Source organism: Acinonyx jubatus, chromosome A3 (assembly GCF_027475565.1).
Source record: "Acinonyx jubatus isolate Ajub_Pintada_27869175 chromosome A3, VMU_Ajub_asm_v1.0, whole genome shotgun sequence".
NCBI lineage: Eukaryota > Metazoa > Chordata > Mammalia > Carnivora > Felidae > Acinonyx > Acinonyx jubatus.
Genome location: NC_069388.1, coordinates 118,069,928 through 118,093,270, shown reverse-complemented (window position 1 = coordinate 118,093,270; position 23,343 = coordinate 118,069,928). Strand labels below are relative to the sequence as shown.

The window sequence follows — 23,343 nt, the reverse complement described above, 5'->3', positions numbered from 1 at the left end:
TAGAGTCTTCCCTGGACAAGGCTCCAGGCCAGGCCTACAGAGCAGCCTGAGGTAAAGGGACCGGGTAGCTTGGGGGCAGGCCTGCTTCCAGGAAGGGAAGCTCCCATGGAAAGCTGCAAGTGTATGCAGTCCTCAGAGGCTGGGGGTGGGGTGGGGGCTGTAGCAAGAAAAAGAGGAGGCCTCTGGCAGGAACAAGAAGTCCTCCTGTTAACCTAGCCTTGGGCACAGAGGGCCTCCCAAGCCACAGCCAGGAGGCCAAACACAGGAACGCAAGTGAGCAAGGAGGCCCTGTCTTTCTCCTTAGCCTCCATCTCTGAGTGTTGGGACCTACACACTCTGTCCAGGACTCAGACGGCCCTTCCCACCTCCCTGCTCAAGCCAACAGGGTTCCCTGGCCTAGCACACCCCTCCCTGGTACAAATCCTCCCACCTCTAGACAGCCCAGGTAGAGTAGGGCATACCCGGACCCTCAGGGCGCCCCCAACGCCCAGCTGTGTCGGGCACCACAGAGCCCTAAACATGGCACTCCCAGGAAGACGGGGTGGGGGTCCCGCTGGCCAACTCAGGCTGGGAAATTCAGGTCAGAGCCAAGCTCTTACCGTGGCCGCGTCCTTTTCCCCTCTGGCCACTTGCTGCCCACAGACACCTCAAGTTGGGGCAGGCTCCCAGCCCCCCAAAGCTGCTCGAGACAACCCTGCTGTCACTAACTTCCTGCCTGGGAACCACATGGCCTGCTCTCACCCTGGGACTCACTTCCTGTTGATCGCCAGCTCCAGCAGAGAGAGCCAGGAGGACGTGTTCTAACACCCACGCTGCTCACACACCCCTTCCAGGCCCACTCCAGGAGGACCCCAGTCTGCAGCAGACCCCACACCCTCTCCAGAGGTGGGCGAATCAGGCGAAGGGAAGCACTCTGCACAGCTCCAGCCCCGGGGTTAGTTCGGTGGGCTGAAATCCCCCCTGGATCCCACACAGTCCTCACCTCCTCTCTTCCCAACCGCGCCACCCTCCACTGCCCATTCTCTCTGGTTCTAGATGAGTCTGCATTAGCCAAAGCTCTGGAATCGGGGGAGCTGCTGACTCCAGCCCAGGCCAGCCCCTGAGCCACTCCAGACCCCCCCCACCAACCCCCCCAACGCTGGGATGCCTGGCTGGCTCTATTGGTAGAGCATGTGACTCTTGATCTCCAGGTTACAGGTTCAAGTCCCATGCTGGATATAGAGAGTACTTAAAAATAAAATCTTGAAAAAAAAAAAAAGAACCCTCCCCTCCCCAAGCCAGCAGTACGTCCTCACTGGCTTCCTCTCTGGGGCCCAGGCAACTGAGCAGGTTGAATCCACCTATAAGAAACCTCTGAGAGGAAGGAAGGAGGTCCACAGGCAAATGAGCTGAAGTGACTGTCCAAATCTCTTGGAGGGGCTGCGTACACCCTGAAAGGGGCATCTCGGGTGAGGAGCACAGCCTGATCCACACCTGGAAGCCACCGGGAGAGCCAGAACTGCACCCTTCTGCCCCCACCTCCATACCTTCCTCCCAGCTCCTTCCTCTCCTGTCCCCTGTCACCCTTGGGCTTGTCCACTCCTGAAAGCAAGGAGTTTGCTCTATCCAGCTCGACTCAGCAGGAGCAGGGCACCTGCTGGGCACTCAGTATTCATAACCGATTCTTACATGCCAAGCTTAGGTTACAACTCAGAACACCCTGCTCATCTGCTTAGAGGCAGTTTCAACTTAGTTGCAGGTCAGATGCTAACTTTAAAATTCGGTTTTTGTTTGCTTTTAGTTCACAGTTGCCTTGAAAGGAGACACAGCGGCACACCCTGAGACACTTATTTTTTCCCATGGAGGGGAGGGGGAGGGGTAGCAGCAGAAGCCCCCGGTCCTTTCAGAAGCCACCAGCAGCAGCTGAAGGTGACAATTTCAGCTTCCTCTGCTTCTCACCTGTGGGGCTGGGGGGAGGGGCGGCAGAGTTGGCAGAATGGGAATGGCGGCAGCTAGCGCCCCGTCACATCTCCCCCCTGGGGGCAGGGGGCAACAGATATGGGTAAAGCCTGATCCTACTGCCCACGATGTACCTACTCTTGCCTGTATGCCCCATTATGGGTCTTCAAACCCTGCCCACCGCCTCCTGGGGTCCCTCAGAATTTGCTGACCTTTGCCTTCCTTCCAGGCAAGACCCCTCCACTCTGGGACAATGGTTCCTCCACTACCGCTACCCCCCTGCCTACCACCCCCACCTCGGGCTCTCCTGTGAGCAGCTTATTTCAAGCTGGCAAATGCAGCGGTTCACAACCGGGGGCAGTTTTGCCCTCCAGAGGACATTTGGTAATGTGTCTGAGACACTTTTGATTGTCACACTGGGCTGGGGCTACTGCTGGCTTCTAGTGGGTAGGGGTCAAGGATGCTGCTGAACACCATAGAAGAACAGGGCAGCGACCACAACAAAGAACTATTCGGCCCCAAATATCAACAGTGCTGCTGTTGAAAACCCCTGGGCTGAATGGGGGGCACTGAGCAGACTGCCTTTTTCTAAGCACCCTTTTTTAAAACATCTTAAAAAAAGTGTATTGTGGGAAAATATACCTAACATAAAATTTTACCATTTTAACCATTTTCAACTGTACAATTTAGTGGCGTTAAAGCGCATTCATACTGAACAACCATCACCACCATCCGTCTTCAGAACTTTGTCATCATCCCAAACGGAAACTGCACCCACTACATACTAACTCCCCACTCCCCGTGCCCCCAGTCCCTGGTAACCACTATTCTACTTTGTGTCTTCTAAGGAACATTTTAAAGTCTGCCTGTCTCTTACACACACACACACACACACACACACACACTCCCAGCCAGGCAGGTATTTGTGCTAGGCCCTGTCCCCAGGTCACAGTCAGCCCCTCCAGCCCCCCCAACCCCAGCCTGGCAGTAAAGGTGTTGGGGGGGGGGGGTAAAATCCAGTCCAGAGGTCACCGAACCCCCAGCCCACTGCAGGCACATTTGTTTACCAAGCCTTCCACACCCTAGCTCGTTACAGCACGCCTCTGCTACACTTCATTATTCACCATGTGTCTCCCTCGTAGACTCAAGAGTTTTGCCTTACGTATCTTTTCATTCCCCTCCCTTCCAACGACTCCACCTACAGCTCCCTAGCACTGAGCATGCGGCATAAATATGCACATGCAATTAATAAATGTAATTATCACAATCGTCCTGGTGGGTAGCGTTACCCTCACTTTTCCGAGGAAAAAGGCACCAAGGCCTCTGGTCACACACCTTCTAAGTGGTAAAGCTTCCAGAATGACCCAGGTACGAGAGAGGCATTTGAAAGCCAGCTCCCTCTTTGGGTTGAGTCTCTGGAAAAACCCAACCTCAAATCCCAAGGGTTCCAAGGAGGAAAAGGAGGCTTTGATGTGCCTAAGCAGGGCCAGGGAAAGGCTGCCGGCTGTTTCCTTGGCAGCAGCCACAGCAGGGAAAAGCCGGAGGCAAAGCAAGAAGCAACCTTCGGCAGTGAACCTGTCCAGGCCCCCGCCCCTGTCCGCCTCCTCCTCTGCTGGAAGTCTGGACCAGACCCCAGAACACCCCCCCCCCCCCCCCCGCCACAGATGAGGCCTCATCTCCCAAGGTGGGGCAGTGTGCTGAGGTTCCAAATAAGGAAATGACTTTCGAGAGGCCCTTTATTATAATAATAATATTTACCCACAAAAAATTAAAACCTGGCAAATAAGAGATGAGGAAAACAATACAAAGGAGGTGAGGCCCAGACATCTGAGGGCACAGGAGCCCATTCACTGAGGGTGCCAGGGCACAGGGACCAGCTGTCTAGGGCAGCCCCGCGTGCAGGCTCACCTGGGCCCAGGTGTGGAGGGGGCCGGCCCAGGGCCCGGCCTCTCTTACAGGAAGCCCCTGGAGGCCTGAGTCAGGTTCCCGGGCTGGCTCTGGGCCCCTAACTGGCCCTCCCTTGCAGCCCTGGAGGCCAGGGCTGCAGCTAAAAGGGGCCTTCTCTCCTGCACCCCAGCGCAGCGCTGGGGCGGGAAGCCCAGAGGCTGGCAGATGTGGGGCGGCCCCTCCCATCCCGTGTTACCGCCGTTGTGCCTTTAAGGCCCTTGGCAGCACTCAGCTCTGTGCCAGCCGGGAACCCTGGCATCCCGCCAGCCTTGGCCTCTTGATTGAAGACACACAGTCACACGCACAGACACACAAGGGGTGCGCCACCTTCCGGAGGCACAGCCCGGGAGATGCGCGGGGGAGGCGGCAGAGCGGTGTCCACAAAAACACACAAACAGTCCCCCTCTCCTTGTACCCGCGGGCCCATCAGCCCCCCACCAAGCCCTGGATTCTCCCAGGCTGACTCCAGCTACAGGTTGACTTCAGCTTGCAGGGCGGCCTGTCCCACAGCACTGGCGCTGGGCCCCACACTCCCCCCTTCCCCTCTGCCCCAGGCCTTCCTGCAGCCCCTTCTCCTGGCGGCCCTCGATCTGATTGGCCGGACGGACGTGGCCTTGAGGCAGGGAGAGCCAGAGAGGTCCTCGCATTGCCAACTCCCAAAAGAGGTCCCCAAAGCCTTCCTGCTCTGCCTTCCTGAGGTGAATGGAGGCAGACTCTAAGCAGATCTCTCTACCGTGTGTGTGTGTGTGTGTGTGTGTGTGTGTGTGTGTGTGAAAGAGACACAAACGGACAGACACTGATTCTAGGAGACAAATTCAGGGCTCAGCAGAGCCTCAGAGGTCACACAGTTTGTGCCCCTGCTGGCCATGGCAAGTGCGTGCAAGAACGAACACGCCTGGTGGTGGCCAAGCCACTCGGGGTTCTGCCTCCAGCAGGGACACCTGTCCACCTGGAAGAGGGCCTGGCTGTGCTCTTTGAAGTCAACCTCAAAGGATTTCAGGATGAGCTGGAGGCTCCCGTTAAAAAGCCATCAGGTATAGAAGATCCACATATTTAGGTAAATCTCTTCTGAAGTTATTTCTATTTTCAACCCCTACCATCCAGGCCTGGGGTTTGGTAAGAAGGAAATCCACCATGGAAAATGGGGCTTTCTTTCTCTGTGCTTCCTGTACCTTTCTAAAGTTTCAAAGGGGTACCTCCCCACCCCGCCCCACTGGGGTGCACCACAACCCCCCCGCACCCCACCCCTCAACATGATTTCACAACTTCAATCGCATCCCCTCTAGCCTTTGTCTCTCCGGACTGGGGAGCCACAGTCTCGTCTGTCCTCACTTGGCAGCCCTGCCTTCCCCTTGATCGAGCTAGCTGCCCTGCTCTGGAACTTTTCCAGTTCGGTTATATCTTCCTCGAGGTGGCGGGACCAAAACGCACACAATTCTCTAGGTGATGATGATGAAAGAAAACCAGCGTCAACAACTCTGTCCGGGTGCATGTGCTGGCGAGCACCCACAGGAGCACAGGAGTGGTGCAGGTGCAGGGCGGGTTCCAGAGAGGCCCACGGGGTCCTAGGAAGCCCCCTGGAGGCCACCCCTGGAGGGAAGCAGGGCTTTCTCTGGAGGTGGCCCTGGAATGTGTGACTCTGGGGAAGGGACCAACGCGGGATGAAAAGAAACAGGGAATTTTGGAAAAACAAAACAGAGATTCTGGGATTTCACTCAGATGCTCGCTGAGACCAGCTATCTAGAGTGACTCTGCGAGGGCCCCTGCCAAATCTGCTCTCTTCCAGACGTCTCCATCTCTGACAACGACACTGATGCCATCCATGGGGCCTGCAGCATCTCCTCTCTCCCCTCCTTCTCCCCGGTCTGCAGCGGTCAGCAGTGTGGGCCCCGCCAATTCTGTCCCGCGCTGCCTCCCCTGGCAGGCTCTGGGGGTGTTTTCTGGCACCGCCCCACCTCACCCTCCTATCCCCCTGCAGTCTCTCGTGCTCAACCCCCCCATGCTCATGGATGCCAGAGCCGGCTGCCCAAAACATGACCCCCATTGCTTCACGCCCCCCCACCCCCTCAAAAATCTCCTAGATAAACACACTTTTGAGAGGATAAAGTGTAAACCCCTCGGGCCGCCTGCCAACTACCTCTCCAACCGCTATCTAATGTGCTCACAAATGAAACCCTCAGCCACTCAGCCACCAGTCAGCTCTCAGTGCCTCCTTCAGTGTGCCTTCCTCCCTCCACACCTTTGTTCAGGAAGGTCCTAGGTAGGAAAGTCTCCCACTTTTCCCTGGACTTCTAAACATTACCTCCCTTCCCAGGCCCAAGTCCAGTCCCTTCCCCCCCAGCATGTCTTTGGCACTTGAAGACCAGACTACCAGCCAGGCTCTCGGTCCTGGATGCCACTGGCAAGTGCCGATTTGACCTATCAGGTGCAGGAATGAGCAGATGAATCTGCAGGGCATAGTTACGAGAGGTCTCTAACCTCCTAAGATGAGCGACAGAAATGTTCTCCCCACACTTTGAAAACCACGGACAGACGGGTGCTAGCACTGCATCGAGGCACCCTCACAGGCAGCGAAGCCCTCCAAGGGGCTGGCAGCCAGGACTGGGAGATACTTTCTGGAAGTTTTGTGCATAAAACCCAGGGGGCACCAAGTCACTGAATCAAGGTTCCAAAGATCGGTGAAGGAACCATTCTGACCTGGACACAAAGAGGGGATTTGAGCTCTGTCGGAACTTGGAGACGAATCAAAAGTTCGTATTAGGTTGGAAAGTGAGCCAATACTGCAAACGCCCAACAGCTGAGATAAACCGTCCCCAGCTGGCTTGAGCTGCAGTGAAATGGCTCCCTAACTTCCCAGTTCATACCCCAAGTCTTCTGCTGCGAAGAGGGGAAGCTTTGCCCTCTTGAACTCATTTGGGCGTTGTGTCAGAGGCTCAGCCTCCAACGTGGAGTGAGTAATGTTGGCTTTGGGCTGGCCTGGCTGAGCTGGGCCCCTGCTCCCAACCCCCTCCTCCTCCCCCTCCCCCTCCCTTTCTGGGTTATTCTTAGCAAGAGGTGACCTCAGAATGCTCCCACTGAGCAAAAAATAACCCTGGAGGAAGTCGGTGAGTATAAATCTTCAATGAATAAATACATATAGCTAGTACACAAGGTATGAAGCCCTAAAGGGCTGGTCACTCCCCGGGGTCTGGTGGGCAAGGGCAGAAACTGTCCCTCCTAGTCCCCCAGTTGTAACCAGCATGAACGACAAAGGTGCCTGCAGGGCTGCTGGGGCTTGTGACTGGGCAGGACCCGGCTTCAGACACCTCCACTTGTTATGTCCTCAGGAGTTGGTGAACAGGAAGATGCCTCTTCCTCCCACCCTGAGGCTCGCACCCACGCACAGGCTCACACTCTCCAGCCGGCAGAAATCAGCCCTGCACACTGCTCTCCCTCCTCCCCATCACGGGCACTGGCCAGCCCGCAGGCCCTGAGCCCAGGTGCCAGCTCCCTTCCTAAGCCACGCCCAGCCCCGCACGGGCTTCCTGTTTCCTGTTGCCTGCCCGGCTCAAGCATCCTGGCTCTGAGGCCAGCGCTGCAGACCAGCCTCACTGCCCGGTTTTAATGGGCCCCCCTCTCGCTCTGAAGGCCGCTGCAGCCTTGCCCATTTACCCCCAGGCTCCCTGGTACTTGGGTTGGTCGCCCTCCTCCTATTATATCTGACTTGCATTTCTCTGTATGCTTTTTAGACCAGGTCTCCACTTCTTTCAAACAGCCCTGCATTCACATTTTAACTTCAGGCGGCTTTGGGAACACCCAGGCTTCCAGAGCATGTGGCTGGCGTGGTAAGGAGAATTGAGTGCTGTGGGCTTTGCAGGCAGGAGGTGTGGAGTCCAAGTCCCAAACATCCTCTCTGAACCTCAGTCTCATCTGAACGTGGGCATCGTAATGACAGAGGCCCCACCTATCCCACACAGGTAAGTCAGTCACCCTTGCACAAGGCCTTTCCTTGTAGGCAATAAAGTGCTACACGACCCTAACTATGCCTTTGCTCCTGGTCTGTGTCCTCAGTGAGGTGGGTAGACAGTGCAGTGTGGCTCAGCTCAGTGCGATGTGGGGTGGCAGTCAACGTTAAGTCTAGTGGAAGGCGCGAGCTCTCTCTGTGTGCTCTTCCAACTACGCGGGGTGGAAAGGCCAGGTTTTTGGTTTTGTTTTCTCAGTTCTCAATCCAGCAAGAAATAATACTTTTGTAAAATACAAACTCATGCATGTGGTTGTGCTGACAGTATCGAATCGGCAAAAATTCAAAATACTTATTCTCAAGTTCCCTAAAGACGTGTAATAGTTTGAAGACCAGTGCCATCCAAGCACATGATCAGTGGGCTTATTATCTTTTTTTTTAATATCTTTTTTTTTAATGTTTATTCATTTTTGAGACAGAGAGAGACAGAGCATGAATGGGGGAGGGTCAGAGAGAGAGGGAGACACAGAATCTGAAACAGGCTCCAGGCTCTGAGCAGTCAGCACAGAGCCCGACACGGGGCTTGAACCCACGGACTGCGAAATCGTGACCTGAGCCGAAGTCGGACGCTTAACCGACTGAGCCACCCAGGCGCCTCTTTTTTAATATTTTTTAAAATGTTTTTTTTTTTTTGAGAGGGAGAGAGAGAGCAGGGGAGGGACAGGGGTGGGGGGACAGAAGATCGGAAACAGGCTCTGCACTGACAGCACAGAGCCCGATGTGGGGCTCAAAATTTCCAACTGTGAGATCATAACCTGAGCCGAAGTCGGATGCTTAACCAGCTGAACCACCCAGGCGCCCCAGTGGGCTTAATATCTTGTCTTTTATTCCTTTGTGTTCACTGGGATTAATTTTACAAACAGCTCAGAAGAGAGGGTCATGATGGCTGAAGCGGGCTTCCCTTGCAGGACAGGCTTTGATGGGCTATGACAGTGGGGCCGGGAGAGAGAAGGGCAGGCTGTGGACCAAGCCCCCAAGGTAGTGAGAGAAATGTGGCCGGTGTGCTCAGGGAGCAGCTGGGAGACAGGGTTTCTATGACAAAAGCAGTGGACGCTGAGCACGAGAGCAGGTTCAGGAGAGGGGCCAGGTGGAGCATTCCAGACCTTGTCCCATAAGAAATGAAGATTCTTGAACACAAAAGTACCGTGGACAGTATTTAGTGTAACTGCACGGGGCCCCCTCTCTCTAACACACTAGCCTGAAAGGTATGTCCTTCTTTATCAGTGTGGCCTCCTCACCCTGGTAGGTGCTCAGTGGGTGTAAAGCATCTGTCACTGAGGGGTTACAAAGTATACTGGGGGCAGCTGGGGTCTGGTCTGGGTGAGGGTGCAGCCAGGAGGCTGATGCCAGAGCAGGAATGAATGGAAGAGATCCAGGCCTTGTGGACAACACGGGAAGGCAGACAATGATTTCTTAGCCTTGGGGCCAGGCGAGAGCGGGGACAGTAGAGGCCGTACCTCACCCCTCCCTGTTCAGCAGGGGACATGCACAAATTAAGACCCCGGCTGCAGCTGGCTCTCACGCTCAGCTTCCCCGCACTTCCCCCTCCGTGCCACCTGTCGGGATCTGAGCCAGGCTCCCTCCTGTTTCCAGGGTTAGCTGGATGACACAGGCTCGGCTGCTTCAAAGCTCCCTGGTCAGTGTGTCCCCAGGGCTGCCGCTGTACCGGGTCCCCACGAAGCCCTCCGGCTCTGCTCCTCTGCTGGGAGGCGAGGAGGGCAAGCACCTGCTCCGTCCTGGGAGCCGACCTCTAGTGGCAGCACAAACTTCCCCGATTTCCCCCCCACAGGCTCCCTCCGGGGGCCAGGGGCCTGCTGCCTGGGAAGGCCTGTGAGCTCTTATTCTGGGGTCAGTTCTTCTCTGTTGCCCCAGAGTACAAGGGGTCCCTTTCACAACAGCTGCCTCAGCCCTCTGTCCCCCTGTCAGCATTGCCGTCCCCATGGCCTCTCTCCCATCCTGGGGCCTCTCTTGAGAGTCCGGGGGCTGCAGATGTCCACTAGGGCATGGGCTGGGCCACATGCAGACTGTGACCTGCACAATATTGCACCGCCTCTCACCAGGGCTGCCGAGAGGCCAATGCTTGGCTCCCCCCCCGAAAGATCTGGTAGACCCCGGCCCCACGGACCCCCGCACAGGAGCAGGTTTATTACACTGCCTGCCCTGCCCTTTTGGATCCACTTGGCTGTTTGCAAAGCATTCCTGGAGGTGGACAGGACAAGTGTTCCTGGCGGTTAAGTTTTCCCAATGGAGCAGCAGAAGTTCAGAGAAGTTCACTAACTTGCTCAAGGTCACACAGCTGGTAAGCAGTAAATCTGTTTCTTCTATCAAACTGAGGTTGCTGTAGCCTCCTAAAGAGGAAAGGTTTGGCCGGGCAAGGGAAGACCGACCTTTGCTAAGCCCTGGCTCTCCAGTGCTTGTACGAATTTAACTCCCACAGGCATCTAGGAGGAGTGCATCCTTATCTCTATTTTTCCAAGGGGGAAGCCGAGGTTCAGGCGGTGACTTCTTCAAGGTCACACGGGTGGTCAGTGGTGGAGCCAGGATTTAAACCCGGGTCTGTTATAGTCTAAAGACGGTGCCTTTCCTTCCACACTAGTCCCTGTTCCAGGCAGGGGTGGGGAGGGCATACGACCCACTGAACCTTCACCCACTTGGCCCTGCCCCTCCTCCCTCGCATTTGTCCACCTCTGGACACATTTCCACAAACCTGCCCCTGACTGCCTTGCACTTTCTCTCCCGGGGCCTCACCTCCCCTCTCAGTGATATGCCCTCCCTCTGGTCCCGGGGACTCACAAGGATGAGCAAAGGGCTGCCAGGTCTTTATTTGCTATAGGTGGTAATTCTTGTCCCAGGTGTGCCTGAATGGGGGCGGGGGGGGGGGGGGGGGGGTCGAGTTCTTGGCCATAGATCATGGCCACATGTGCAGGTGAGGAATAACTGGTGGGCTCTGACTCAGCCTGGCTCCCCGCCCCCTCCCTCCAGCCTGCACTGGGGCCCTCCACCTTCTCCCAGATGCCCATGGGGAAGGAGAGTGGAGGGGCACCCTGGGAATCTGGGAGTACAGCCTGGAATCTGCTGCAAGCTGGAAATTCCTTTGAAGTCCCCTGTTTTATCTTTCAACTTCATGTGAATTTTTCATCACAGGCCATAAAATATCCATGTTTGCTTTAATATTAAAATACTTAAAATTACTTACCAATTAAACGACTTAACTTCTGCCCCCCCCCCCCCCCAATCTCCAAACAGAATTGGCAGTGTGCGCTTTGGTACCCACAGGTGCCCAAACCTCCTGGCTCTAAGAACCTCCCCTCCCCTCCCCCTGGTGCAGGCCTCCCTCCCTCTGCTGTCCTTTTCACCACGGCCACCATTCACCCCGACTCTCTCCCCCAAGGGAGAAAACCCTGCCCTGCTGAGAACATTTCCTTGATGGGCTGAGTTACAAATCTGAGCTCCCAGCCCTCCCTTGCCTACTTGCTCTGACTCTCCCATTCTCAGCTGGAAGGAACTGAAAGAAAGGAACCAGCTGTCTTCGGTGCTGGCAAATAATTATTGCTCTGCCTCTGAGTCTAAGGCATAGGCAGGCCAGCTCTTAGAGCCCCCCGGGCATGCCCTCTGGAGCATTCTGCATCCTGGGCAACCCCGGGACTCTCCCTAGACTCAGAGGTTATGGCCCCCAGAAGCCTGGGCTTGGGACTGGCCCTGTAGCCCACACTTAAACAGCGTCAGGTTCTCCTTCTTCCTTTTTTTTTTTTTAATGTTTATTTTATTTTTGAGAGACAGAGAGAGACAGCATGAGCAGGGGAGGGGCAGAGAGAGAGGGAGACACAGAATCTGAAACAGGCTCCAGGCTCTGAGCTGTCAGCACAGAGCCCGATGCAGGGCTCGAACCCACAAACTGCGAGATCATGACCTGAGCCGAAGTCGGACACTTAACCAACTGAGCCACCCAGGAGCCCCTCTACTTATTTCTTCTGAAGGGACCCGTCAGCCTGCAGCTCTCCTACTCACTTGGATCAGACGTCCAGACCTGGGTTCCCTTCCTCCGGGTCCTCAGGTGGGGCTGAAGCCCAGGGTGGGGGGTGGATGGGGAGGGAGGGGCCTGTGCAGGCTGGCCAAGGAACAGCAAGTCCAGCTGTCAAAGCCACAGGCCTGGCCTAGGGAACCTTTCAGGCTCCCTTACTGCCACTGCCCTTCCAGAAAAGTCCCAGCTCTGCCACGACTCGCAGCGCAAATCCTCTGGTCTCTAGGGGTTTCCAGTTCAGTGTAGAAAACAGGAAAGCGTGAGGGTGGCGGTAGGGTTCAAAGGACAGGGAATGTCAGTGAGCTCTGCACCCGCAGGGGTGCACCGCATTGCCGAGTCTTAACGCCCCCTGGTCCCCGCAGGACACACGTCACTGCTGTTCAGTGCGTGCGTGCGCGTGCGTGTGTGCGCGCGCTGGGGGGGAGGGGATGCCATGACACTCACCAGGGGGTGCTTGCGCTTCCGCCCAGGCCGCCCCACCTTCCGTGCGGTTGTGCTGGGCTCCTGCCGTTCCTCCTTGCCACGAGCCTCCTCCGGCTCCTCTCCCTCCTGCGGGTACAGACACAGCCTGTGAAGCCAGGGCTGGATCCAAGAGGCCTCCTCCCCTGTCCCACCCACACCCGTGACAGCCACATTCCCGGGGTCGTGCCAGGCTGTTCCTCCCCGGTGGGGATGATCTTCATCCATTTCTTGCCTGGCCAAGCTCAGGCTGCCCCTCAGAGTCCCATTTAAGCAAAACCTTGGGGAAGACTTGAGGGCAGACGCTGTTGCCCCAAGCGCTGTGCCGCTCTCCTTCCTGGCGGTCACGTTTTTCTCAAGCACAGGGTCACAACACATGCTCTGACAAAAAGTGTATTTCTGGATAGGAATTTATTTATATGAAACCAACCTTACACAAGTACAAAAGTTAAATTAGCTATGTATTTCATGAATCACCTGTCCTGTAAAGCATAAAATCACATGACACGAAATAGTAAATTTGGCGACTGGAAATCCGGGCAGCACTTGGCATGGGGACTGTGGCAAACAATGGAGGACTTTCACAGTCACTGTGATGTATCTGCCCTGAAGCATTCGCCATGCATGCCTGTCACCCCACAGGAGCATCTCAGGGACACCGTCTTGGTTCATCTCGATGCCCTATGTTCATGGAGCTCTCTGGACCAGAAGTTTGGTCTTGTGAGCCACCTCCCCCAGCACCTGACAGAGCCGGGCCCTGCACTGTCGTCTCATGGAGCACAGAGACACAAACCTAGAAAGTCCTCCTGCCTCACTGCTCCAGCCTGGCCACAAACCACCCACGGGTTTCTTCTGACTCAGCCGGCTCCAGCATGACTAATCACAAACAGAAACAATGATGGGGAAGGAGAAAGGGACCCTGACCCCGCAGAGGGATCTCAGGCAGCTCTTCAAACCTTCCATGATGTCAGGAGCCAAAGATGGCTTCCCAATCCACCCTGGGGAGGGTGCCAACCCAGAGCCGCGCTGGTGCCACAGAAGAGAAAGGGAAGGTGCACAGGTTCCCTGTGGATTTAATCAAGATGTCCCTCAACATCCCACTCAACTTTCATTTTCTGTGATTTCAAAATAGCTTGTGGTTTGCCTGTCTGTGGGCGGGAGGGGAGGGTCCAGGGTGGAAAGAGAGAGTTTGCACCAGGACCAGAGACCCTTGACAGGCTCTTTTTAGGAAGACACGGCAGAGAAGCTGTGAGAGCAGAAAGGCCACAGAGGTGGCCCGCCAGATGGTGGGGAGGGTTCCACGAGGGCTCTGGGAGGCCTGAGTGCGGGGGCCGGGGCACGTGCCCCATGGGAGGCCAGCCCTCTGGCTCTGAGCTGTCCTTGGTGAGACCTCGCAGATACCCCGTATAAGAAATGATCACTTGGATCCCAGAGGAAATATTACCAATGCGGCTTAGTCTCTGTGAAGGTTTCAGTCGAATCTACAGAATGGCAGTGAATTTCAGGCGGAGGCAGTGCTTTTGTTCTGACTCCACCACTGCTAACCGGGCAACACCTTAATCATTCTGACCAGGTAACCCGGCGTTTACAAAGCACAGCCAACGTGAAGTCATGCAAAGGCGCAGGACTTAGAACAAACCAAAATGGGGCTGAGCCCGGCTTATCCATTAGCTATAGTACCATCTTCTCTGAGCCTCACTTTGCTCATCCGTAAAAGGGGAATCTGAAGGTGTCCATCCTGCCTGCTTCTCAAGTTTTTCAGAGGACCGAACCAATGTTTTGTCCCCTTGTCTGTTTTGTCCGCTGCTGAGTGCCCAGAGCCTAGAACAGGCCCGGGCGCTTAGTGAGTGTTCTGCATGCCCCCCACAGGAGGGGCTTACATAATCCCTGGCAGCAGGAGGCCTACTCAGCCCCTGCATTTGCCTGGAAAGCACTGGGCCAGATCTAGCCAAGCCTCTGACCACTCCTCACGGCCAGGCCCATGGGACTGGAATGCACAAGGCAACAGGCAAGAACGAGGCACCGATGTGGATCAGGGTCAGGCTGGGTGGCCACGGGGTCTGGAAAGACTCCTACCGCCCAGAAATTCTGGGCTACGAATGATTTCTTTAACAAACTGCATTTCTTACAGAGGGATTCATTTGGTTTTCTAACTTTTACTCTGAACTAACCTGAGAAGTGAAAGTCATTCAGAGCCCCTGAACGGCACTAAGGAACCACAATCACCACACTGCGATGACCTAAAAACAACGACACTTGACATTTCAGGACCCGTGAGGCCGGTGCAGCCCGGCAGAAGCCTTCAGGGGCCCCTGAGAGGCAACTGCTGTGCTACCCGAAGACTGCTGTAAGTTGGCCCCTTAGTGACACTGGCTATGCCTGACGCATAGGAGATGTTCCACGTATCTTCCCCCCATTGAATTCAGCTTAGTGCAATACACCCCCGGAGGAAGGGGTGGGATGCCTGAAAGCCATGCCACCTGACCAGGTCCTGACATGTTGAGAGTGTGGACATCACCGGGGCAGGCTGCCACATGCTGAGCCCGTACGTTGGCCCAGGTGCAGGGCAAAGTGCAATACGCTCGGTCCGGCATTCAGGCCTCACCCCTGGGTTGTGCATGAAGAAACCCAATCTCCCCAAGAGCCCGGGTCGGGACTCGAACTCAGGTCCGTGTAACAACTGGCCCATGCCCTTCCCATCAGACCCTTAAGTACGGCTTTGTAAAAAGCATGTTATTTGGGGCCAACACATCATTCTTCCGTGACGTAGTGATGTCACAGGGCAAGGAGAAGGGCGGTAAGGCCTCCGGCTCGGGACCTGCCTGAGTCCACACACACAGTCAGGGGGATGACACACAGAGAAGGAGAACAGATGGCTCAGGGCTGTGCCCCTCAAGGAGGCGTATCAAGAGGTCCATTCTCACATCTGTCACGGAGCTGGCTTCATTCAATATCTTTGCTGATGGGTTGAGCAAAGGAATGTAAAATATGCTTATCAAATCTGTAAGCAGCCCTGATTAGGCAGCATCACTAATACTCTGAAAGGGAAGAATCTGATCCCCAGTGACTTGGAGCAGCTGGAAAACAGTAACAAATTTAGCAGGAACAGACATGAGCCCAGGTTGGTTTCCTCATCTGTCAACTCGACTAAGGGGACTGAATTAGTCAATCCCTACAGTGGGGGTTGGCAGGAAGGGGACAGAAATTCTAGTTGGGTGGGATTTGGAGAGGGCAGGGATGAGCTGGCCTTTCCGTCCTGCTCTTGAGTCACTAGTAACTTCAAGCCATCTAACCTGAGTCTCTCTTTGCTCACCTATGAAACGAGGCTGATAATATCTACCTTACAGCGATGCCGTGACAATTGAATGAGGTAATATATCAAGAGCTGACACGTGAGAGTCACTGAAGAACTACTAACTCCCGCTCTACACGTCCTGACCAGAACTATTCACAAAAGTGCATCCCTCCCTCTTCCCCTTCCCCCCTCCCTCCCCACCCCCAGGCAGAACCCAGTGCCCTGCATTTGCAGCCATCACTCACTGCTACAGACCAAGCCCAGCATCTGGCTGGTACCACTGCAGTGGGATACTCAGGAACACCGCCTCTCTGATCTTTCCAAAATGCAAAGCTGATTATGTCACTCTGCAGAGCTTAAGCCCTTGCTGAGGGGGCTCCCAGGGGCCTGCAGGATCCAACCAAGCTCCTTAACCCGTGTGAAGGAAGTCCCCCAGGATCTGGCCAGCCGCCTTGGTCTCCCCTCCCCACCGCCTTCCTCCCACTCACCGTAAACAGACTGCACCAGCTGCAAAAGTGGGCTGCTTTCTTCCCCAGCGCCGCGGCACAGACCATTCCTTCTGCCCCGACTACCTCCCCCTCAGGTTGACCAGCAAATCCTTACTTTTCCAACCTAATTTCCTGGATTTCCTTCCTCTTGGTCCCTTCCTCTGACGGAGTCCATAGGTCCTTTCTCCCCATAGCACCAAATACCCAGCACTGCAATGGCCAGCAATTGTCCTGGATGGGCTGTGAGGGCCTTGGGGGAAGGGATTATGTCTTATCCACCTTGGCATCCCCAAAGCCTAGACCGATGCACCTAGCATGAGGCAGGCACTCAAAAGCACTTGATGAGTGACTGTCACATAGTAGGTACTCTCAGCAGGTAACTCCATACACACCGAGAGAGGCACACATGCAAATCTACAAACCTACAGTTACGTGAAGATAACTGTGCATGAGGCTCCGGTGCTGCCCTGAGCTTTATGATTTCAAATCAGGAAACAGGATGACTAACGTGTACTTTCTAGGCTTACACAGAGTCATGTCACTTTACATTTATGTAACTCTTTACAGCTCTCAAAGCACCTTCACATTTGGTGGCCTGTTAGGTTAGGTAGTTACCATCAGCCTTTCTAAACTTCTGAGGCTATGATTTGACCTAGATTTTAACCCAGCTCACTGGATGGATTATTTTAAGCCACATACAACTTCTCATTCTGATGAGCTGGGCTATGACGATAATAATCTCTTGCAGTCGTACAGTAGGTGGTAATTAACAGAGCATTTTCACATACATTATTTCATTTTATTCTTCTGCTTTACAGAAAGCAGAGCTGGCATTATTATTTTTTTTTTTTTTTTTTCCATTACACAGGCGGGAAATCTGAAGCTCAGAGAGGTTATCTAACTTACAGAGATCAGGGAGCCAGGAAAAAAGGTCTTTAGAACCAAAATTTCAATCTTTCAACGCCCAGCTCATGGGTCTTTCCACTTCCACGTGCCATTACACCCTATGACGCCACGTGCCGCTGATGTGTGTCACCATGTGCGTCACAGGGAAACCGTGAGCGTGCAGGCGATCCAAGGTAAAGGCACACCCTGGCATTCACATGTGCGTATCCACACAGCTGTCTCAGGAGGCTCACACCTAGACACAGGACCCCTCCCTAAAGAGATCTACGTCCCACCCAGAGACCGCCGGCAAGATGTACGTGCTCCCTCCAGAACTTACAGAGGATGCTACCGACCCAGCATCCGTTGAGCAGATGTCTCAAGTTGGTGTTTGAGTTGAGGGGATGAACTTGACAGATCTAGCCAGCCACTTGCCCAGACCCTTGGGACAAGAGGCACGTACAGCCTTGGCCAGCTGGCCGGCTGGCCTCCAGGGGCCATCTGTGATCGTGGAATTCAATGGAACCAATTGGCCTCTCCGCCAGGCCCAGCCCCGTTCTGGGCAGCCCGAGTCCCAGCTCTGCAGAGTGACAGCCACAGGACCCTGCACACCACACTGCGCACATGTGCTCACAGGTGCCACACGCCCAGGCTGGGCCCACAGACAGGTGGGTGGCAGGGCACGCTGCCGGAGGACGCGTGGGGAGGACGAGGCTGCAGCGTGAGTGGCCACGCGGTGGCACCAGGAATGGCTGCACATACCCCCCAAAGTCCCTTGCTTTTAACGATCTCAGTCACCTCCCAAACTATCAGTCCTCTGTTCCAATTATTCATCAGTATTCAACAAGTATTCACTGCCCCCTCGGTCTGCTTCATATTATACATACTGAGGAAGTCCCCATCCCTCCCAAAAGGCCATGCCCCCGAGGGGTTCCCACAGCTCCAGTGCCCCATAAATGCCATTTGGAAACCCCAAATGGTTCAAAATGGTGGTGCCTGGGGTTTCCCAGGCCCTCCTGCCAGGGTGCAGCCCTCCCCGACAAGCTGTGTGCCATGATGGGGCCTCACTGCCTTCTGGAATGGAGACTCCACTAAGCATACCCAACACACTGCAGCCCGGCAGGTTAACCTCCGTGGCCTCAAGGCCAACGCGAGGCCAGGCTAATGGGCGTGCTCAAAAAATATTTATCCGGCACCTATTGTGTGTTGGATACAAAGATAAGCAAACAGAGCACTCAGTTTAGAGAGAGAGATAACACATAAATAAAAAAGCACCTCAGTACAGTGTCCCTTCCGTGGACCCCAAGCCCACCCAAGCTCTACATAGCGCTCCATCTCATCCCCACCCCACCAGGCACCCCCTTTCCGGAGGCATTAGAACGCTACGTGGGGCATGATTTTTCTCGATTTATAGAGGGAGAGAATCCGGCTAAAACTACTTCATAGCCATGTGACCCTTTGCCAAGTTTCTTAGCCTCCCTATGCCTCCATTCCATCTCTCTAAAACGGGGGTGACGAGAGGAGATGCCCCCTGGGTTGTTGTGGGATTGAGTGAGTTAATTGCCAAGCCAAGGAAGCTCCTTTACATGCCCTACCACAGCGTGCAGACATTAAGTGGGATGATCACAAGCAATATCCCTCATTGCCCCGCAGCTCTCTGCAGGGCACGACCAGGCCCAGGTGCCAGAAAGGAAGGGCATCGTCCCCATTTCCCGAACGTCCTGGAATACCCACTCCAGTCTGCCCTTCTCCTCTGCAAAGCCGAGCTCGGCTGTTCCCACCCAGGCCCTGTGGGACGTGCTTCTTGGCAGGGAGGGGCTCCATCCCCAGCCTGACCATTTAAGCCATGAGGGACCTGGGGAACCTCACCTGAGCTTCTGAAGGGAGCCACAGCCCTTCCCGTCAGGAGTTGGGGCTCCCTGTCTCTTGCCTCAGTGTCACTTCTGTTCAATGCATGAAGGGAAGAGGGACCTCAGGCCTGTTTTTGAGGACCCAGGAATAACCTTCCTTCCACATGCCAGGTTCTCAGTGGACTTTCAACCCACACCACACCCTGCCTGCGTTTTCCACCCTGTCACCCCCAAGCTCCTGAGATCCTTGGGGCTACATTGCACCTACCCCACCAGTGTGCGGATAGGCAGGTAGATAAATACATGGGTGGGTAGGTAGATAGGTAGAGAGCAAGCTAGCTAGTTATCCAAAATAAGTCATAAGACTAACTTAACACGTCAGGTCCCTGTGTTAAAAACACACCATGTAAACCTCTCTCTTCCCCGCTTAGGCCATGCCGCTGAGTCACACGGCGCATTCCAGACGCAAACACAGGTCTGTCTCCAGAGTCCGAGTGACACCTTCTCAAGACTGTAGTGACTGCAGGTTACCTAAACTTGACCTGCCTACCTCCTTTTACGGGGCATCACGGATAGCACGTGTTTTATGAATTGAAGGTTTGTGGCAAGCACGTCTACCGGCACCATTTTTCTGACAGCATTTGCTCACTTCGTGCCACGTTTTAGTAACTCTTGCAATTTTTCGAAAATTTTCATTCTATTTGTTATGGTGATCAGTGATTACGACTTGCTGAAAGCTCAGATGATGGCTAGCATTTTTAGCAATGTTTCAAAATTAAGGTCTGTACATTTTTTAGACACGTTATTGCACTCTTGATAGACTACGGTATAGCCCAAGCGTAACTTTTAGGCACTGGGAAATCAAAAGTTCATTTGACTTGCTTTATTGCAGTATTCTCTTTGCCCTGAGGATCTGGAAAGGAACGTGCAGTATCTCCAAGGTACGCCTGTCATATCTAACGTAAAGAATTTTAGAGGACCTAAAACATGGGTCCCAGTCGGCTCAGGGGTGGACTGTTTACGTCACACGTCCACTCTACGTGACCAAGCATCTAATCGACTCCATTGAACTACAAACGGATGTGCCCTTAGTCGTAGCTGTGTTCTTGAAGAGTAAAGGTAAAGCTACCTTTTCTGTTACCGTCTGCATGAACTAAGAGGGATGCTATTTAAACAACCCCTATAGTGACTATTATAAAGCAAAGAGCCGGCCCTAAGCATTGATGTGTGGGCATCTGAGTGTGATAAAGGCAGAGCGTGCCCAGAGTGGGCAACAGATCTGTGGACCAGCAAGAACAACGGAGAGGGGAGCTAGGGGAAGCCTACCCAGGGTGCCCTTGAGTTTGTGTACCAGGATGCAGGAAGTAGTCAGTGCCCAAGGGAAGTCGGCACTTGCCAGGCCTTTGGGTTGGAGGAGGGAGCCCCAGCCACAGCGGTGGACACACATGCACACGGGCACACTCACTGTGCTCCCCCAGCACAAATATGCATCCACTGCTGTTGCTTCTTCCACCCAGCTTCTCCCCCCCGGATGGTAGGCACAGCTCGTACCTTCCTATCCCCATTCCTTTACAGGAATGTTTATTTAGTTCATCTGACAGACTTATGGAGCCCTACTATGTGCTAGGTGCCTGGAGAGGTACCTGGAAAGAAAGAGAGGAAGAGAAGGAAAGAGAATGGGTGCAGGAGGGAGGCAGACAGGCAGGGAAGGAGGCATGGTAAGAAGGAGGGTGTCCACAGCCCTGTCTTCATTGACCAGCGTGTGTCTGGAGTGTCTGTGTGTGTGCGCACGCACATACCCACAATCGTGCCCACTAGACTTGTATGTGAATTCTTACTGGAGATGAAGTGCCCCCAACACCCACCCTGGGGCAAGAGCGCTGTCACGAGGAGTAAGGCATTCCCTGGCCGTCCCGACTTCCAGTCTAGATAAATATCCTGGCCCCTGCAGCAGAAGCAATACGGGCAGGACCCTGGAGGCACCACTCATTCTACCTCTTCATGCAGGAGGCAGCCTGGTGGTCAGCAGCCAAGAGCACAGTCTGCCTGGGTTCAAGCCCACTTGCTAGCCACTGACGAGCTGTGTAACCTTAGGCAAGTGACCGCACCTCTCCAAGCACCCATTTAGTCGTTAATAAGATGGAGGGTGAAAAGAATACAGCCTATCTTATGGAGCAATGGTCAGAATGAAATAAGATAATGCAAAGCACAGAGCTTAAAGTAGCACCTGGCAGATAGCACTCAGTGCATCTTGGCTGGTGTGTTTCTGAGGCCAGAGGAAAGAAAGAGGGGAGCGGCGTAATCGGGGGCCCAGCCTGGGGCTTGGACGCGTGGCCAGGCGCTGATTCATATTTGGGGAACTGAGGAGGCCTTTCCAGCCCCTTCCTGCTCCCTCTGCCCCTCCCCTCCCCTCCATGCAGGGCCTGACACCCCACCTCCACGCTCCTCCGCAAGCCAGGACCCTGGCTCCGGGCCTCCCTGCTGTTGGACGCGCCCCCCGCCCCACACACATCTCCCATAAGGCCAGTTCCCCCTCCCTCCATGTGGCTACATCTACCCAGCTGACCCACCCTGGAGAGAACCCCAGAGCTCTACCCCCCCCCCAATCTGCATTGTCCCAGCCTCCCCCCTTAACATACGGATGGCAAGGCAGGGGAGGCCACAGGGAAAAGAGGTGCTGGGCAGACCCCTCTATGCACTCCCAGCCATACGCACTCTGCCTCAGCCACCACTGCACCCAGCCTGCTTGACCCAGGCCCCAGGCTGCTGTTCTGTGGGAGGGTCTTACCCCTCTCATTTCCCTTCCTCTGCTATCCTCTATGTATTTCCTGAGCCTCTTCTCTAGGCTAGTCAGGCCCTGCCCTCCCTCCCCCTGGATATCATCCACACCAGTACTTCCTACATGCCCTAGAGAGCTAGTTAAAACAGATTGCTGGGCCCCTGCCCCAGAGTTTCTGATTTGCATTTCTAACCTTTCCAGGGGCCACTGGGGCTGCCGGTTTAGGGGGTCACGTTTTGAGAACTGCATGTCCACCACAAACTGTAATTCAAGGCCGACAGAAGGAAGCAAGGGCTTTGATCAGAGAGGAGCAGTGAAGATTAGGGAGCAGGCACACCGGGCAGAGGAAACCGCAGAAACAGAGGCCTGGCAGCTCCAGGAAGTACCCAAGTGGAAGGTGCGTGGAGGCGTGGCCGGGAAGGAGGCTGGAAGGGGCGTGGGGCCCAGTGGAGCAGGGGCCAGTGCGTGGCCACACCCCTTCCCTCTGGCTCACCAAACAGTTCCTTTGTGCCAGGTGCCCCAGGCAACTCTGCCAGGCTCCTTGGGCCACAGCCCAAGCCCATCTTCCCCCTCTGCAGACAAGGCACCTCTGCCCCAGGCCTGGCTTTCTCGGGCCAGCGTGGGCGGCTGTGTCTCTACCCGGCCTCCCCGGTGGCTCCCTGGAGCTGTGGGAGCCAGCCCAGAGGTGCCAGGGAGGTGTGCCAGGTGAGCCGGCATGCGCGCTGTGGGCGTGGGCGGCTGGGGAGGAGCGCCCGCCATGCCCCAGCCCCCGTCTATCGGCCGCTCTATCAGCACCAGGATCTGGGGCTTGGGTGTGTGTTTGTTGCCGCGTGAGCCAGAACAGTTACTATGGGTAGATAATAATAGCAATCGTAATCCCTCATAATTGGACCAGACTTTGCTGTTTGCAGGGCATTTCCATGCCCGTGACCTCATCTGACTTCCACAACCACCCTGTAAAACAGGCACAGCCAGAGTCATGATCCCCACTTCACAGCTGAGCAAATGCAAGCCCGGATGGCCTGAAGTCACATCTCCAGGAAGTGGCGTACTCAGGCCTGGGCCCGGGGACTTCTGACTCTGTCCAGTGCTCTTTCTCGATCTTGAACTGTCATCACAGGGAGCCTGATCTGCTACTTTCCATGCGAGGGAGCCAGGGCCTCTGCTATCCAGGGTGGCACAGTTCAGTAACAAGAGGAGTCCGGCCTGACTGTCCCCCCCGCCCCTCCCCACCTGCCAGTGTATGGACTGGAGCTGTGTCAGCACCAGTCAGGGCATCAGGCCACGTCGGGAGGTCAGGGTCACCTAATCCAACAGAGGAGCAAAGCAGAGCTGGTGGAGGGAAAGAAATTACCCATAGCCTCCACTCAAGAGCACAGGTGGCCAGCTGCAGGTGGCCCTGACTCTGTGGTGGCAAGGTGTAGGTCTACCGCCACCCGAGATAGGAGTGGCCCAGAAGGCCCACGGGATAACCTGGACTACCTGTTATTTTCTGTGGGGGTCAGAGAGAAGGGGACCGGTAGCGCCTAGAAAGCCTGGCTCAGTGGGCCACGGCAAGCACTTTCTCCCCAGTTTGCTGCGTATACGCCCCCAACCAGGGCATTCTGCCGGATTCCAGGCTGGGAAGGCAGGTGCCTGCGCTTTGTGCGCACACCTGTGCGTGTGTCCGCACGAGGACTGA

General features: G+C 55.1%; 1 protein-coding gene across 1 annotated transcript in view; it reads right to left on the bottom strand.

Moving 5' to 3' along the window:
- Positions 1 to 23,343, bottom strand: part of DNMT3A (DNA methyltransferase 3 alpha) — a 100,848-nt gene that overhangs the window by 49,416 nt on the left and 28,089 nt on the right. The window contains exon 3 of the mRNA XM_027033331.2: positions 12,351 to 12,455. Within this exon, the coding sequence (XP_026889132.1) occupies positions 12,351 to 12,455 (105 nt within the window). The remainder of the gene's footprint in view (positions 1 to 12,350; positions 12,456 to 23,343) is intronic.